Raw genomic sequence first — 19,009 nt, 5'->3', positions numbered from 1 at the left:
CATTCAGTCAAATTTTATAAATAGAATAGAGCTCATATTATTACTTAACTGGACACTGCTTCAGAATAACGAGACTTGTTTTGAAGGAGTTAATTTTTCTCTTCATTTAAGATAAGATAAGAAAATCCTTTATTCGTCCCACAACAGGGAAAGTTACAGTGTTACAGCAGCAAAGTCTTAAATAAGTAAATAAGTGTATCCTAAAAGAATATATGTACAGGGCTAATAAGATAACTAAATATGTACAGACTAATAAAGAGAAAAAGCTCGTCGGTGAGCAGGAGCTACTGCAACAGGCTGCCACTCGAGCGGACCAGGGAAAAAAGCTCTGTGAACAGGTTTCCAGTAATAACTTTTACAACACTAACTGTGTGACAATGGCAATAGCATAGTGCTAACATTTAGAAGGTATCTGTTTCATATGAAAAACAAAGCCCTGTCTTCATAATTGTGTGGCCTTTTCACCTGTGCATTATCTAACTAATGCCATTACATTCAAAGGGGAGGTGAAACTCGTATTTGATTTAAGTACATTTTGGGTTTTTCTATTGGCTATAATTTGTGTGCTCTTCTTAACACAGTGGCAGCTGCACAAAGTCATTTACCAGACATATTGCTAAGGACACAGTTTCCAGACAGAACAATGTGTGGACCCCTTTTCAGCTGAGTAATGTGCCTGGTCACGACCATAGGTCACGACGTAGCCATGCTAATTTCTTTGTGAAACTCAGTGTGAAAAGAATATAAGAGGATTCTGACTTCTGCGTTTGGATAAAGACTTTTTGTAGGAAAAAAACATGTAATAAAATGAGCTAATATTGTCAATCACATTTTAAAAATTAATACAATAGCATAAGTAAAAAAAAAAAAGCAAAACACTTTTTAGCTAAGGGTTTTTCCATGGAGTGCTTTAGAAGCACAGGTGTTTAAGTTACTCATAAACCATCATGAGTGCGTTTCATCTGAGCTAACACTTACACTATTTGACAAGACAGCTTCGTGTTTCGGTAAAGACTTTGGAAGACGTTTAGTAAGAAGAAGCTTAAGACCCAGCTCTTTATGAACACCTCTGACCTTAATGATATTGATGCCATTGATGATGACGACATTGAGGATGTGGTTTATGTTGATTAGGATTCTCATTATGATGATGATGACAAACTATTTTGACCTTGTTGATGTTGCTGATGATGATTATTATAAAAACAAAACAAAAAAAGCCCTATACACGGCCTGTTGGCACCAGTGTGTGATCGCACTTGAAGCCGTTTGTTGGCACTTACTGACTTCATTCCCTCCTGTCTTGATCGTTGCTTGTGTTGTATTAACTCTCAGATGTACGACGCTTTGGACAAAAGCGTCTGCTAAATGAAACTTTAACATTGTAACAAGTAATCATCACAAATTTCTCCACAAGAGCAAAACTTCCAGCAAGAAACCAGCTAAAACCCTTGTTAGGTTTAAGTGCGAAAACTTTGGGGCTTAAGCAATTTCCCAAAAAATGTGTAAATATTCCATTATGGCAGCATGATAATAATATTCCTTTTTTCTCCTCAAGATGTTTCCGTGCACACCAACATTGGCAGCTGTTTTACAGTCATCTTATTTCACTATGGTTAAGTATCAAGTCATTTTACAGGGGCCCTCCCTGTACCGCTTTACAGCGCAGTCTTCATGCCCACAAGACAAATGACTGCACGTTATTGGAAAATGAGGACCAACACTAATTCTAAGAATGCTTATTGTTTAACCTCCTCGACCATAAATCACAATAAAAGGTAGTGTAGGGTGAAAATATCAGGGGGGGTTGATATTATATCACCTACAGTATGTGTTTGCTTCCTTACAAGAAAAAAAGCTGATTAAGATTTTTTTTTTAAATATGGAAAATGTGTTCTGAGACATACTGATCTGCTGACAGTTGAACAGGGCATCCACTTGATAAAACATTACAGTTTTAAGTATAACCACAGCCCCAAGGCATATCGTTATGTTATTATATTACACTTAAAATGAAATGAATTGGTTCCCGAATGCTGCCAATCTCAAGAAGTACGGCTATAAAAGCTGGAACAAAAAACGTTGACGTTATTTTGATTGTAGGTGACCTGTAATAATATATCAGCTGTTTTAAGGTCGAAACATTTGATTTGAGCAATCAGTGTCATGACATACGTTTACAATTATAATCAGCATGCTGTAACCAAACTTCCCCAACATGTCGACTGATTCAGAGAAATACTGTAAGACACGTAAGAGAAAGCTTTAAGTGGTAGAGAAGGAAAACTACTTTAAAGTTTAGTCATGCATTAAGAGAGAAATCAGGATATGATACAGAAGTCTGATAAAGTGGAAGCTGCTCCACACATTGTATTGCAACCACTGCTATAGGGAGCAGTCGACGTAAACAAGCAAATAACTTCAGAGACGCCCTGTTAGCATACTGCATTTACAAAACAGAAATAACAAGCGCAGTCATCTGTATAAAAGCTTACTTTATGAAGCACAGACTAAATATTCAGTAAATATGTCCTTTACATAGTGTGAGCATCCTGTCAAAAACAGTTCAAATATACAAACAAAAAGACAGATCCAATGCTGACATCAAAGTGCCAAAGTTGTCATTTTTTAAATAAAACATAACAATCAACAAATATTTTTGTCACAATCCTATTTTACAGCACAGACCTACCCTAGAACATTGGGGAACAATGGTTATCACAACAGCCAAAGTGACTATAAGGGGAAGTCTCCCTGTAAGAAAGCAGTTATTTATCCTAACAATACAGCTTTATAAAATGGTACTTTCTCTCTGAAAACTCAGCTCCACTTCAGCATTTTGGTCTGTACAAGTATTTAGTTCCAGGAGTCCAGCTGTGATTCCCGGTTTCCAGGCGAGTCCCAAAAGGACCCCAGGTCCCATCAGTCACTATAAATATGATATAGGAAGAAGCAGAAGCGCTGTGTCCAGATCCAAAGATGCGATTGTTCATACGGTTACTATCCACGGCTCCGGCTATGTCAACGTGCTTCTGAGGGGGCGCTAAGCTCACTGGTCTACAGTTGTGTCATAAGCAAATTACATAGAAAGGGGAAAGGTGTGTGTTTTGACGGGTCGGAATCAATTAAGGTGCTCAAAACCAGCAGTACCACCACATCCTCACTTCCTCATATTACACAAGTCCTCCTTCAATTAGAAACAGGCTTAATGTGATGTGTTTCGTTGTTCCTCTGGAAAAATGTGTGCAGGGTGTCTGTTTTGCTCGTTCTTGGCAGGCAGAGAGTCTTACTGAGAAAACCAAACCGAAGTCCACTTCTTAGAAAACAAGTGTTTTGTCCTCATCGCTCACATGGAGGATGTTTTGATGGCTACTCTGCTGGTGCAGTTGTTTTGCTGCTGTTCTCCTCACTATACGCTGACAGGTTCCTTGACTTTAGCGCACGACGCTGGAACAGTCCCGCTGCTACACTCTCCCATCAGCCAGACTCATTTCGGGAAATCTGGGCCCGCTTTTCATCTGTTAGTGAGGATGGCAGGGGGAGGAATACACCAATACTAAGTTATTGCCCAATATGAGGCCAAAAAAGCTATGCGAGGTACATCTAACATGTTTTAATCAGAGCAAGATATTGTTGGATCTGCTTCAAGGGATAAAAGGTACATTTTTGAAGGATATTGGCTGCCAACAGCTGCAACATCTGAAGTGGAACTACTTGAAAAGAGCAGGCCAATGCACACTCCTGCAAGTACGCACACATACACCATCGGACCTACTCGTATAGTACGCCTAGCATTCCCCTCAACCCTCTTGTGACCCTTATTTCATTCTTTAGACATCTCACACCCAACCATATACTGTTACATATCATCAGCTCAGTGCATTCTGTTATGATATATAAGACTAACAGTTTGCCATCTTTTCTTTGATCCCTCAGAGTTAGTTCTTTTAGTCACATACCGTCTTCAGGTCAGGTGTGAATTGTAAAAAGACAAATATAATTGTACACATGTGAGTATCTGGATGTCGACGGCTTCAAAAACCACAGAAACAGACTTGTGATCGCTCTGCAAAGTGACTGACACACTCCAAATCCCTCAGTAATTAGTGTCGAGGTGCCTCTAAGTAAGGCACTCAACCTCCAGTTGCTCTGGTGGAACAGCTTATTGAGCAGTTATTACAAAAGTTGTTCCACTCGGCAGCTCTTTTACACTTACATGTGTATGAAACTGTAAGAACGTCAGGCTGGAAAAGAGCAAGCATGCTCAGTGTAAACCCTTCCTGGGATGAATAAAGGTTTGGAGGATTAAATAAATAAATAAATATGCTATACATGGCAGGGACTCGATCCTTCTGAGAAGTTCTTTCAGAGTTTTTGCGACTCTGAACCAGATATGTTGTATCATGCATCACACTCCACCCGTACTGTAGGTCCGTACACACGCCTGTGATTGGCTAAGTGTGTAAACATGAGTGAAAAAAAAGGCCAAAATGCTACAGTAGTACCATCTCCATCTGAGTCACTGCCTGACTCCTGGGCTGCAGGACGAGGACAGGACCGAGAGCACGCAGTCAAAGCAGTCCGTCTCTCTTTGTTCTCTTTGTGGCCCTAAAGTAACACATTATAAATTACTCAAAGCTCTACTCGTAACACATTTCAAAGAAAGACAACTGCATTGCTCTGAGTTTCATTTCAAAATAATACTGATGATATTTTTATAAATAGGGATCACAGTTATTATCATTTTTATGTGCAATACTAAAAGTTCAAAGAAATGAGGTTTGGCGGGGTCCCTTGTTGGGTATCAAGCGCGGGGTCTTCATCTTCATCTATTGCTCAAGGACAGCAACTCGTTTCTCACCTGGGTGAAGAATAGTGAGAGACACTTCTCTCGTTGCTGCCCAGTCTCTTACTGAAACAGAAGATACAGAGGAACCAAAAACACAAAATACTTATAAATACCCAGGATTAACTATTTGGGTTTGGAGGGATGTTGTTTTGTAGGCTGTGGTCTCTGGTCCTCCTTCCTCACCTCAGCTCCTCTGTCCGGGGGCAGCTGCCCTCCCGTTCAGCCCGCCATGCGCCTGACTGATGGACGGAGAGGACTGCGTCTTGCGGAGGTGGCACTCGCGGCCGGCCAGGGACCCCTCCATGATAAGGCCACCCATCACGCTGGCCTCGATCTTCTCAAGGTCGTCCGTCTCTGCGCGGAGTTTTGCCTGCAGGAGGCTGATGTATGTCTCATACCGTGTCTTCTGCTCGGAGAGGACGGGAGGAGGAGGGGGACAGTAGAGAAGAAGACGGTGAGACTAATGTCCAGGTCTAACACTGTTTTGAAGCTCACACATATTTATGCTTGTTGGAAAATATATTTTCAACTTTGACAGAGGTTGTGTTTTAAATATATCTCGATTGACTTACAGTTAAAAAACATTAGCTCTCTTTTTCACAAGATTTTAATTTTATAAAAGAAAATGAGCAATTTCGAGGTATTGTGTGATTTTTAAAGCTTACTGATTATCTTCCTTGCTATTATTAAATAATATATATAATGGATAGGACAAGAAAACAGCAAACAAGAAACACTGGCCATCTGTCGTGCTTTTGGTTTCTAAGCAGCATTATAACTTGCAAAACAAATAAGATCCGATACAAATTAAGCGAAGCTGTGCAGAGCCAGTACCTCGTACGTGAGGTAGTGCTCTTTGAGCCGGAACTCCTCCCACTCCCGGCTTTTGGGGTCAGCTGAGGGCGAGTTTTTCCGGTGCTCCTCCAGCTCCAGGCTCATCTGCTTCAGCTTGCTCTCATGACTCAGCAGCTGCTGCTCCTGCACCAATCACAGCGAGGAGAAAAACCGGGAGATACCCAAAACAGCCAATCAGATGCCAGCAGACACAAATAGAATATGTTAAAGTACCCAACCCTGTGTAGAGATTTTTCATGTAGAAGGATACTGCTGTGATAAACTGCGTATTTAAATATCAATCGTAACTGTAGCATTGACAATAATATCACATGTTTCCTGAGTAAGTCCGCAGAGTTTGATAGCTGCTCTTGCTCATGATTGTTGTCATCATGAGCGTGTGTGTGTGTGTGTGTGTGTGTACCTGGTTAAGTCTGGTGGATGAGGATGGCAGAATGGGCCGACAGAACTTCTTCATGGAGCCAATGGCGGCGGGGAAGGCTGGAGCGGAGAACAGCGCTGCCACCAGGTTTATCCTGAAGATCCAAGACATCATCTCCTCCTCACCACTGAAGAGAGAGAGAGAGAGAGAGTAGAATGAGGCGTTAATAAAGGGCAAAGTAAATGTAAACATTGACATTTCTTTTGATTGATGCTTCTTATGTTAAAAACAAATGCAGGTTCTTCTATAAGAAGGAGCCTGGCTGCGTAAAAACACACAGGCTGAAATTAAAATCCTTGCATCACCTCTAAGTAGTGTTAATAATTATTTGACAGAGTGTGCTTTAATTGAAATCTCTCGCAAAGAAACAGTGATATTAAAACCAGCATAAAAAAGGTAATCAAAATAACTACAGGAGGGATGGAAACATCTGTAATTAAACTTGGGTGACTTACGGGGCCTGCAGCAGGAAGACTCTCCAGTCTGAGGTTTTGAGCTTCAGTACGTTGGCTCTCTTGCTGTAGTCAGTGGCACGGGTTGCTAAAGCGTGGTGGATCCGCACTGCGTTCTTCAAGTCCACCTCTGAAATGTCGGCATCAGGCTTGTACTCATCCTGGGTGGGGAACAGAAGTTGCAGTATATAATATCACGACTGAATCATTCTGTCACATATAGCAGACTTCATCCCGAGGAACAGCCCTCTTTACTATTTTTACATCAATCCATAATTAAATATAGTGAAAATATCAAAAGAGAAATAAAATATCTGGTTCATTCAGGTTGAGTATTTTACAACCTCACATATGGGTAGCTCCGGCTTTCTAACAGCAGAGGGAGACAAACACAAAATAGAGCCGCCATGCCTCCTGTCCTCCTGTAATGCTCTCTCTATCTCACTCCCTCTCATATAACACACACACACAAGCACATACACATACAGTAGAGAAACTAACAGCATCCACCACCGCAATGACAGCAATGGTGGATGTGTGTTTCTATGGTAACAGAGCAGTGACGAGATGCGGTACCTTCTGGAGATAAAGGATCATCCCCTTAAGAACTGCATAGAACTTCTTCCAACCACGGCGACCCCTCGGGGCTAGACGAGGGAAGAGGGGAAGAGCAAAGAAAAATACTTTCCTGTCATATCCCTCAAGTTGTTAGGAATTTGGTAACTTCAGTCAAACATGAACGTGTGTGTGTGAGTGTGTGCGAGTGTATGTGTGTGTAAAATCACTCACTGCGCTTGCCGTCCATGTCGGCATGGCTCTTGCGGGTCAGCACTCCGTGTTTGTACGTGACAGCATTTAATAGAATGGGGATGGCAATGAAAGGGTTACTGCCGTCCGTTACCCTGGCAACACGCTTACTTCCACCCTCACACTGCTCCTCTACCAGCTCTGACAGGCTCTTCCTCAGCTCCTCCTCCTCGCTGCAGAGACACACAAATCCATTCAGATAAGCCGAGCAGCACATACTGAAGAGTAATTCTAAAAACTTAAACACGTAAAAGGTAAACTCACACTGCCCATTCCAGCTTTTCATTCTTGATTGAGTTATATAAGACCTGTGTGGGCGAGGCAAGACAAGAGAGAAACATTCCTTACTTCTTCTTTCTTAAACTTCATTACTAGGTGGTCATGTGAAGACATAATGCAATTAAATGGCTACCTTTAATAAGTCTTTAGGGAAGTCTTTGCCGTTGTTGAGGCCATCTAGATTACTAATAAACTGTTGGCAAGACATCTTCTTCCCGATGTTCTGAGGAGAGAACAAGCAGAGACACAGAAACAAAACATCACTTCAAGTTGACATCTTATCTTGCTAAAATATGAAGCATTGCTTTTTTATGTGTGGAGACACATTTGTCAGTCTTTACCTCAGCTTAGTCGACAAATATTTAAATTCTGAAGCAGCTGATAATGTCCACCTGCATTTGTCTGCTACAACTTAAATGCAGTTTTGCACGAGTCCACTTGGTGGCAGTATAAAGCTGCTGGTTCTGCTTGTAGAGACGTGAGTGTGGTTCCACCTCTATTAGGGCTTATCATGTATCAGCTTACCAGACTGTTCCTAGTGTTTTAACCTGTAATTATGATGCATCATTACAGGTTGCAAAAACAGGGAGCATTACTGCCTCTCTGTCTGATCAATCCTATAAATAGAAACAGATTTGGAACTAAAACTGATTAGAAGCGCTGCTGATAAAGATTGGGTTTGTGCCTTTGTACTCATATTTTACTCTAAAGAGGTCAAAGGTCACAAAATGTTTCATGCTCCATTTATTCATAATATCCTGCAAATAGGCAGCGTGGTGTACGTCACAGCCATAATCAAACTGGATAAACGAGTGAGCTCATAAATGAGGTTATATATATTCATAACAGCGCTTTATTACTAAATCAAAATCTGATATTGTAAAATAGGTAGCCTCTTCAAATTGTTTTTCTCTTTCTCATCGGAAAAGAGACAGATAAAATGTATTTCTTGTAATAGAAATAATGCATTTTATTTCAATATCAAAGAAAACAGGTACTAACCATTTTTCATTTACTGTAATCTTAATATGACGTTAGTTTAATTGTTAGCTGACAAGAATACACACACAGTTCATTAAGGACAGTGTGTTAGTACCATAATCATACGTACCACCTGCAGGAGCAGTGAGAGACCAGGGGGCCCGATTTGGTTAGCAGGGGCAGGATTGAAAAGGAGCAACAGGAATTTGACAAGAGAGAAAGGATGTTAGTTAGAGGAGGTGTGTTACATAAAAGGACATTTAGCAGGGCAGGCAGGAGAGGCAAGGAAAAGCAAAGCACAGGACCTATGATACTGATCGTGTTATGCGGCCCAGACCCCAGTGCTCCAGTTTAAAAGTGAACAGATGAGACTATTCGAGGAGAGGAGAGACAGAAACAGGTCAGAAAGTAGGACGCAGAGGAGGGAGAGAAAGAGAGAGTGGAAAGATAGAAACATGGAGAAAAAAAACAGGAATTAGATGGAAAAGATGATGTGAATGAAGGACTGGACTTTTTTTTGAAGGAGGTTTAGAGGAATGGGAATCCTGCAGAACCAGAGAGACAGAGCATTGCAGTACATACATGTCCGTGTAGATCAGTGTTGAGCAGCATAAGGGCGCAGGTTAATGTGTGGGCTCCATCTGCAACAGGAAAATACACCAGGCCAAGGTCAGCTAAATGTCATACCAATCTTTTAAATTATATATTACACATAAATACATATGTGCTGTATTTAGAATTAACATCTATTAAAGTGTTTGCATGTGGCATCTTCTTAAACACTGCACTGTAAATGTGCTGCAGAGGGGATCAATACTTATTGTTAAAACACTGTTATTTTTCAGTACATATTAATGATTGTATACACAGTTTTATGACTTTTTTTCCCTTTAAAATATAATTTTTCATTACCGTCATTTTCATCATCATCATCTTTGTCATCATCATCATCCTCATGGCTCTGACCTTCAGAGGAGGGTGTCTGTGGGTTGCAGTGGCAGAAGCGTCTGGAGAAATGTACGAGGACCCTCTCTCTCTCCTGGGTCTCTCCCATCAGTGGAAAGGCCCTTAAGAAGTTTCTGTCAGACACATGACAAGGTAAAAATATGCTTTAATACTAGACATTCAGAGATGAGGCATACATAAACAGTATTATTCAACTGACATGTTGGCTGAAAAATAATCACAAAAACATTCAGCTGCAGAAAAGAAAACTTAATAGGAGGATTTCTATGTGATAAGACAAATAAAGGCGACTGCACTTACCTTCATTAAATTTAGATATATACATTATGATTAAACTTTGACGAGAATATTTAATTCCTACCGGACAGTTTTACAGATGCTTAAACCAAACGAAACGAAGGCAGGACTTTTATGAAACCAGTTACTTCCTAACAGCAGTGGGGCTCTCTGTCCCAGTCTGAAGTGCACACATAAGGCCTCTTAGCAGAATACACGGGGGCTGAATGCAGCAGTTTGAGACAGCAACATGTCAGGTACAAGGCCGTGATGTACTCTGCAGCAGTCAGCTGCACTGCCTAACTGTGCTCAACACGACAGCTTGATTAGCACAAAGCTAATGCCTTGTGAAGAGGGAAAGTGAAGAATACACATACACACGCACATGTGTATCGATGTCTACATCACGCACTCATCACTCCCAAGCGCTGACTGTGCATTACCTCAGGGCTCGATCCAGCGACAGGCCGGAGAAATCAAAGAAGCTCAGGTACTCGGATGCCACCAGCTGGCTGAACTCATTACTGCAGAGAGACAGAGGGAGAGCATCAGCACATTGACGTGGCACTGGAAGCATAAGAATGTGTTATATAAACGTTTTCCTGTTGTGTTAGAGAGTTTTCTCCCATAAATGTTTTAAGAATAAAGTAAGCTTGTGCAGATATGTTTGATTTTGTGTTCATAAATTCATAAGTTGTTCTTGGGCGCCTACGAGTTCTCTTCATCTGTGTTTTATCTTTAAATGTGAGCAATTAACTAAAGAAACATATTTTCCTCTATGTCTGGTGAATGTAACTCCATTAGCTATCATGTGTGCGTGTGTGAGACTGTGTGTGTGTGTGTGTTTCTGCTCACTTCTTGCCCAGGTGTCTGGCCACATCACAGCGTTTGAAGCCCTCGAGGTGATACAGGCGCTTGGCCAGCCTCTTGGCGGCCTCACTGTCGGCTCGGCAGCCATTGGCCAGAGTGTCGGTACTGCCGCGCTCCAAACGCTCCAGACTGCCCAAATCACACTCCTCTGAGTCAGACAGCACGTCTGCGAGGTTGGCATCACTGGAGGAGAGGAGAATATAAGCACACACACACAAACACGCACACAAGCAGGTGCCTAGGTTAATGAATGGAACACACGTCCTTTGTTACACGCCCACCTCCTAGACAAAGGAAACTGAAGATCTCAGGATAAAACTCAATTACATAAACACATGTTCACACACAAACAAAAGTCAAATGAGGCTTAAATGACTTGTTATGACACTGACCCAGTTTCACTGTCTCTTAAAGTCCTACTTTAATTCAGTAAATCTAAAGGCTGATTATAACTATGAAGGAGCTTGACTCCAGTCCACTAATCTCAGACTGTGAACACCTCAAATGTACTTTTCTATGCCTCCATTTGAGGCAAATGTGGCCTGAGTTAGAGAAGTGGGCCTTTCATATTTTGAAGTCCATATAGTGAACAAAGAATGCTTTCTGCCTTGCAACTCCAATCAACTAGCCCTCAAGCAAAAAAACTCAATCTCAAACTGAACGAGAAAATTGTCCATTTCACGGTGATCACTAGGCTGTCTATCCCAGCTGTGAATATGTGTATCTGTGTGTCTAAGAAGCAGGGCGTTTCTGCAAATGACGGAATGTCCTCAATCACCCCTGCAGGAGTCGTTTCCAGTGAAAAAAAATTAATGAGTCTCCGATCAGTTGAAGACACTCGATCCAGCGCTCGGCTTTTATTGCCAAGAAATGACTTGCAAAGTCTGTATAAGTGACAGATGTTCCTGAACACTGCGTACCCTGTTTGAAGTAATAATCCAACCCTTGACATTGTAGCGTTGTATTGTCTCAAACTGAGATGCACTGAAAGGTTAAAATACTGAGTTTCCTTTCAGGCTTATTTCAGCTTTAAGACGTTTTCACCGGCTGCCATTGATGACACATTTTAATAGAAGAAGAATCACTCGAAATGAAACAACTAAATTAAATTAACGGGGAAAAAATTGTTGAAGCCGTCACTGCAGACAACCATGCAGTGTCTTCATGAAGGACACTGTTTGATGAACTGTCCAATCAGGCCAAGAGCTCACACTCTGTTTATTGTCACCAAGAGAACAGACAGAATCAATGCAGAGTATTAGACTTATTCATTAATGACTTACAGCTGTAGTTTCATTAAGATACTGAGCTTCTACTGATTTCACTCAGTTGCTGTATTTATGTGCAAATCAGCACAAAACAGCAAACAGTTTACAGAAGACATTGCACTTATTCACCTCAATCAGTCTAAATGGCATTTCCTCATTTCCTGTGTTAGTGTGCATCTGTGTGGCGCTGTCAGCATTCTCGCCAGATGATTCAGATGTTTTTTGCATAATCAGATCAGCCCCAATTGCATTATCCTAACAAATTCAATACATTACGTACTGTTGCCGAAAGGGATTTGCTGGTTACCATGGAAGCCAAGTGACCTGTTCAAGAAGGGGCAGGAAGCGATTGGTCGACAACCTGAGGCCGTCTCTCATTACTCTGTGTTGTGTGGCACAGATGCAAATATGCACAATCAAACAGTGTCCATAACCGGGAGTCAGTCACATGGTGAACGTCTGACTACACACTACATCCTTACAGCAGGACTCTACAGCAGGCCCTGACTTCCCTGCTCCAGGCAAGGTTACACTCTCCTGTTCGGCTGATTCATAAGGCTCATAGAATTACTTTTCATCTGGCCCCTGACCTTGGACCAATTTGCCGTCGGAGACCCTACGAGAAGCGATTACCCCGACAGCACAGGTCCAGGGCTCAGAGAGACACGTAAACCCTCCAACACGATAAGGCAGGTTTCGCAAAAACTCCATCGCCCTATTGTGGTGGAGCATCACTGCCAAGAATGACAATAAGATTGCAGATGCAGTCAGCTGTAGCAGTTACATTTGCAGGGTGCCTGGGCTCATCCTTAGGGACAGGGTGGGGAGTTTGTATATCCGGAAGAGTAAAATCGCTGCTCTTTCTTGTGGAGAAGGAGTCAGTCGAAAGGGGTTTGGGGATCTGATTAAAATACTTCCTGTATAGCTCCCTCTGGAAGTATTCTGGATATGCCCAGCAGGGAGGAGACCTCTACCAGAACCCAGAACCAACTCTATAGAAATATTAAACCTAACCTTGCTGGAACCCCCTTTGGGACCCAGACACGTATTTAAAAATAGAAAAAACACACACGTACAAACACTTATATAAGTGGACTTATATAACATAAAACAAGTCACGTTAATTCACGAGACGCAGAGAAACCCTTATAAATCATTAAGAGCTTACATCAGCCATGGGGCTCTGCCTATTCACTGCTGTATGGCGATAATAGAACCATCAGACAGGCACAAACACAAAATAATGGTGAGAGACACTATATGATGTGGCAGATATCTAGCACAGGCAGTGTGTGCCAAGATACTTGGCATTACTGGGGGCCAAGTGGCACACAGTAAACCTGTTTGTCTATCTAAAGGCACAATATTGTATCTCCAGGCCACACATAGTCACTCACTGACACCGCCGCTCAGTCTGTGTGTGCGAGCGTGTCAGAGATATAGAGCATGATGGTGCATGCCAGTGACTCAAATGTTAATCTGTGCACAACCCATAACCACACCTACAAGATGTGTCTGAATGCTAGGTGTGTACGAGTGTGTGTGTGTGTGTTTGTGTGTGGGGGGGTCTTGCATCTTTCATTGGTGTTACTAACTATTATGGGATTAACTGGGTTGTGAAATTCACAGACTTCTGTTTCATTTTGATACACTTAGATAAATAGCCACTTGAGGCAGACATGCTATAGAAACACACCCACGGAAGAGCTCTTTGAGTGTGTGTGTGTGTGTGTGTGTGTGTGTGTGTGTGTGTGTGTGTGTGTTTGTGTGTGTGCGAGCCAGGCCATCTGCTTGGACATGTAGATAAATCTCTGCAAAAAACACTGTTCCTGCTTGCTCCCAGATGAAAAGTAAGCAACAAGGAAAGCTTCAGACACAGACACAGACACAAAGTTACATCCTTCATGTATCCCTGTTACTTGCACATAATGTTTTTTAACACTGTTATTTACACTAACGTCATTTTAAGGCCACAAAAAATACTGGTCACAGTTCAAAGTTCAAGTCAGTCATGAAAATGAACATTTCGAGTGTAGGGAGGCGTCCTTCAATAGTTACAAATCCTGTAATAACTCAATTAGAGTTGAAACATAAGCCTACACATCCATTAATACATTAGTTATTTGTCGTTATAGGCCTACATAGATATCAGCAACCATTTTAATTGATAAGTCAGTTTCCTCATTATCAAGAAAAAAATCTCCCCCCAAAATCACAGTTATGTTTTTTAAATTAAATTTTGAAAGTGAAAATGAAATTAGAGGACATCACGTTGAGCTCTGGACACTTGTGATGGTCACTATTCGAAAATCCCGTTAACTAAACGATTAACTGATCAATCGAAACGTTTAATAATATTATGATACATTTTAATTAAACTAATTATAAATAGCAGCCCCAATCCCATTCCTATATTTTGCTGTGCCTCGTGATGGTTGGCATTACAAGACATTACAAATTACAATCAAACCTCAGATAACTTGATTAATTATGCCGTTTTAAGTCTGATACAGTTCAAATTGAAATGGTAATGCTCTCTGAATATTTTGATAAACAGAAACACATGTTAAATGAGTTCTATAATACTATCCACACATTTATCAATAATTAAGTATTAGATATGCCCCTGTAGTAGCCTAATATTAAGAAGTAAAACGTGACTTTTCGTCAGCTAAAGTACCATGACCATGTCCAGCTCACTATTTGATTTGCCACGCAGCATAATGTTAATGTTCCCACCCATTTGGACGATAAAGCTATACGGAATCCGTGTATGTATAAATATTTAACTTACAGCAGTTCCAGTAAAAAGTCGAAGTGAACATCATATTCCTCTTTCCACATCGTCCCTCAAATCTCGGAAATCAGCGGTTAAAGGCGCGCGACGGTCCGACCACCACATCATCCAGTGGTCGGTAAAATCTCCATCGCCCCGGTTTGTTATTAAACTTCGAGCCAATTCAGATTTCTTCTTGGCGGAAGTCGGGTCATGTATAATTACAGCCTACTGCACGATGATTAATTCGACGGTAGCGTTAATTTACGATAGTGTCATAACGCAGGGAGTGTGTTTAGGGTTTTTCCTTGAACTTTCCTGACTGTCTAAACGCTCCACAGAGGAGAGGATGTTGGGGGCGGAGCAAACGCCTGGACAGAGTTTTCCTGATGTATTATGCTGTTCCTAGTGGTTGCTTTACAATGGCCTTGTGTGTCCCAGCTAACACAACTTCCTCTGAAGAGAGCCAGCAGATTGGTTCTATGTCCTGTAACATGACTCCTGGAGCTCACTTAGCTGCTTTCAAGAATGAAAGCATTTGATGGTTTTATTTCTCTATGTTCCTCAAATGTATTGATTCAATATGGCTCATCAACCACTGATGCATGATGGAGTAAAGCCACCTACACACACATAACGTAAACAGTGTCGACTTCTATTCAGTTAAACATGTAAAGTTAGGTGTTGAGCTTAAGCATAGCACAGGATATATAAACAGTATATGTAACATAGCTTAAATGTGTCCTTGAATTTACTGGAGATATGTCCTTTTTTAACTCTGCATCAGTGTTAAAAATGTTGCATGCAGTTATATTAATAGGACATAGACATAAGATGTCATTAATAATCTCTCCACCACACACACACACACATGCTGACACATCCCTGCATGCTAACTTCGCCATCTGATTCCCTCCTTCCTCCTTCTAATCTGGTGGAAAGAAGAAGGATGAAAAAAGCATTTGGCCAGCTGTAGGGTCTGGAGCATACAAATTTGGAGATGAGATGGAGGATCAGGGTGAAATCCTGGAAGAAGTCTGCTTGTTGTTTTGGCAGGCGGGATTCACTGAAACCTGGTTCCTTTAATTCATTAGGTGCAGACAACAACAATGGCTAAATTTCCTTTATAACAACAGCACAGTCAGCACTGGGACCACAGTATGTTTTGGAACAAGCAGATGCTGCTGCATACTGAGCACACAGTTTCTTAGTAGCTTACTACCATGACTCATGGATAACCTTTGTCATTGACATAACCTGATTTTTTTCACAGACAGCAGAATTTACAAACCTTTAGTACCACAAATGTGATGCTTTCATGGGAAAAGCTGATTGAGTTTGAGCCCGAGGGGGCCAAATGAGATAAGTGCTCCTGACTCAAATATGCAGACTATTAAAAGAAATCCTTATTTTGTGTTTTTCAATCAGTCAGCCATACTGTCTTTATGTCAAAGATAATAGTCAAAAGGCTGTTGATGAGGTCGTCCAGTGTGCAATGTTCTGATCTTCCAAAGCCACACAAGATATAAATAACAGCAGCAACAAAACATCCACCCTCCCGTCCATTATGAAGAAAAGGTGGAAAGGTATAGTGTCATTCTTAAACTGCTGATTATCAGAAAAAATAAAGCTTGGACTGGCTATCTGGAAAGTTCGAGGTACAGCAATAATATTCACTTTTGCAGTCTGCTAGTGAACATGTAAAGTTCCTCTAGGCAGATGAGCAGCAGAAAGCTGATTCAAGTGGAGAACAAGGGCAAGAGGAGGCCGCTGCTGATGACCTCCCAGTAGGTGATACATGTAGTCACTGTGTGAGCAAGCTCAGGTGCCTTAAACTTATCTCAAACATTTGGCTGAGAGTGAAGTACTTTGCTAGTGTGCTATAATTGGTTGTTCCTAATCCTGTGCTGATATAGGTCAGTGTATTTGTTGCTGTTGGTCATTGTGCTCTTGGCATAGAGTGTTACTAAACTGTAAATCCTGCGCAGAAGAAAATTGGATTCATTTTGTTAACAGTCTATTCCTGGTGATGGTGCACCTCCAGCACCTGTAAGCCCTGCAAATGATGGTTCAAACCTTCAATTTATGTCACGGCCTATTTATTAAATAAAAAAGTACAATCAAATGTCCGGCAAGTGTTGGGATACTCATGAGCCCCTGGTAGAACGCCTCTCAGTTGGGAGTTCTGTCAAGAGGACTAAAGGGTCGCCTTTATGCAACTGTAAGTATCTGAGAGGAAGGCGCTAACTCTGACTATTCGACCTTCTTAGAAGTTTACCCCGTTTGCCTGGTGGTCTCTGGTGTCAGGAAGAAGATCCTTTGCAGCAAGGCACCAGGTATGAATGACATTCACTCCAAGATTCTGAAGGCTCTGCACATGGTTGGGCTGTCTTGGCTGACGTGCCTAACTAATGTTGTGTGGAGGTCGGGGACAGTGCCTCAAGAATAGTTGACCAGTATGTTGGTTACCATATGTACAAAGGGGGACTGATGTACTGCTTCAAGTATTGGGGTGTAACACTGCTCAGCCACCTTGGGAAAGGACGCTCCAACCCATCGTTCAACCTCAGTTTAGGAGGAGCAATGCTGATAAAGTCCCATTTGTAAAAATGTGGACGAGCTGTAACCCTTGGAGAGTTATTACAGGGGTCTTGGGAATCTGCCCATGCAGTCTATGTGTGCTTTGTGGTCTTGATGAAACCTTAGGATTGTGTTCCTCTGTGAGTCTTTTCAGTGTTATTGCTGGAGTACGGGATACCAGGGCATTTGCTACAAGCCACCTGGTCCTAATAAAACTGGAGTGAAAGCTGTGTCCATATTCTCGACTGAAACAACTGTTTGACTTCTCAATGGTTGTCATCAATTATGTGTATGATTTTAATGGGTAGGTATCCCTTCTCTGCTCTTTCAAAAGATGTGGTTCCATTGGCTTCCTCAAACTGTGACCCTTAGCAGTGATTGGCGGAAAAGGGAGCTGAGCTGGGCTGCAGTCCATTTACTTTTCAACCCTTACCTATATTCATGAGCTTTGGGCGGTGACTGGCATAATGAGGTTTGGTATAAAAGTGGCCACAATGACTTTCCTACGTCGAGTGATCAGGCTCAACCTTAGGGTGAAGCAGAGGAGCGGAAACATCTGGAGGGAGCTTGGTGTAGAGCTACTGCTTCGTCACGTCAAAAGGAATCATGATGTCCTTCAGGGCATCCGATCATAATGCCCCCTGAGCATCCTTTGGGGATCAAGTGTTGGCTGGAAAAATGTTGCCATAGAGAGGGGTGCTTTGCCTGCTGAAGCCTTCTGCCACCGTGAACCAGCCCTGGATAGACCGCATGAAAAGTGGATCGATTGCTTTGTAGATTTGAAAGTATCCAACCAACTTAGTGACTACTGGAGGGAGACGAGTCCACAAGAGGACATTAGCAAGGGGAGTGCAGCGTATCGTTGTTGTCACTAATGGTATTCAACTAAATTTCTCTGCCATTCATGACCTGATACCGTACTTTGGGTATCAGCTCATGCGAGCACTGCAAGAGTGGAACGGGTCAGCAGGTTAGCTAGCAGGAAGATCAACAGGTGCATCAATTGATTCAGCCCAACAATAATTTTCCATTTGAGAGTTATTTCCCGTCAGAATACACTGAACCAAATTAAATATCTAATGTGGTTGGGCTGTGGCTCCGGAGGTAGAGAGGTTGTCACTTATCTTAAAAGCAGTTCAACCCCCGGCTTCTCCAGTCTACATGTCTGTGATTAATATTAGTAAAGTGTTAGTAGTGTTAAAAGGCTTTCACTGGTCATAAAACTGGAAGGCGTTACGTTAGCACAGTCCAAGTGACACTAACAGTAAAAAATAAAGGGAAACATCTCAATTCCAAAACTACAAATGTAATAATCTATATTGTAGTACAGTTTGTTTTGTGCCACATAAACACGCACCCACGATCCAAAGAACACCTACTCAGCGGCACACAATAGACAACGGTGACCTCTTTCGGGTGGTTGAGACTAATTGTGGTCAGGTGTGGGATTGTGTTTGAGCAGCTTCATCTAAGTCAGCCTGACATCATTTTAAGATTGAAAGAGGAGTTCAGAAAAAAGCCGAAAGGACGTAAATGTTTTGTAGAGCCTGGCTCGTCTTCCACTCAACACACACAGGACGTGTTGATGCCTCAGTAGAGAAAAGCCAGTGGTAAAAACGAACCTCATCC

General features: G+C 41.8%; 1 protein-coding gene across 3 annotated transcripts in view; it reads right to left on the bottom strand.

Annotated features, from left to right (window-relative positions):
• Positions 1-2,477: 2,477 nt before the first annotated feature.
• psd2 (pleckstrin and Sec7 domain containing 2) overlaps positions 2,478-19,009 on the bottom strand; it is a 32,961-nt gene continuing 16,429 nt past the window's right edge. The window contains exons 4-16 of one of the 3 annotated variants that reach the window (XM_069669649.1): positions 10,742-10,939; positions 10,330-10,410; positions 9,557-9,723; positions 9,227-9,285; positions 7,797-7,886; positions 7,649-7,692; positions 7,367-7,557; positions 7,154-7,224; positions 6,581-6,738; positions 6,108-6,252; positions 5,684-5,827; positions 5,033-5,255; positions 2,478-4,912 (exon numbers count right to left, since the gene is read on the bottom strand). In XM_069669649.1, the coding sequence (XP_069525750.1) occupies positions 5,034-5,255; positions 5,684-5,827; positions 6,108-6,252; positions 6,581-6,738; positions 7,154-7,224; positions 7,367-7,557; positions 7,649-7,692; positions 7,797-7,886; positions 9,227-9,285; positions 9,557-9,723; positions 10,330-10,410; positions 10,742-10,939 (1,570 nt within the window). In that variant the 3' untranslated portion in view covers positions 2,478-4,912; position 5,033. Of the gene's footprint in view, positions 5,256-5,683; positions 5,828-6,107; positions 6,253-6,580; positions 6,739-7,153; positions 7,225-7,366; positions 7,558-7,648; positions 7,693-7,796; positions 7,887-9,226; positions 9,286-9,556; positions 9,724-10,329; positions 10,411-10,741; positions 10,940-14,818; positions 15,109-19,009 lie in introns of those variants that run through there. The other 2 variants (XM_069669650.1, XM_069669648.1) reach the window with 2 other exon arrangements.

The sequence above is a fragment of the Semicossyphus pulcher genome, unplaced genomic scaffold, assembly GCF_022749685.1.
Source record: "Semicossyphus pulcher isolate SPU_LCO1_2020_fin unplaced genomic scaffold, fSemPul1.0.p SCAF_2, whole genome shotgun sequence".
NCBI lineage: Eukaryota > Metazoa > Chordata > Actinopteri > Labriformes > Labridae > Semicossyphus > Semicossyphus pulcher.
The sequence above is the reverse complement of the archived record's forward strand: the minus strand, read 5'-3'. Positions and strand labels throughout refer to the sequence as shown.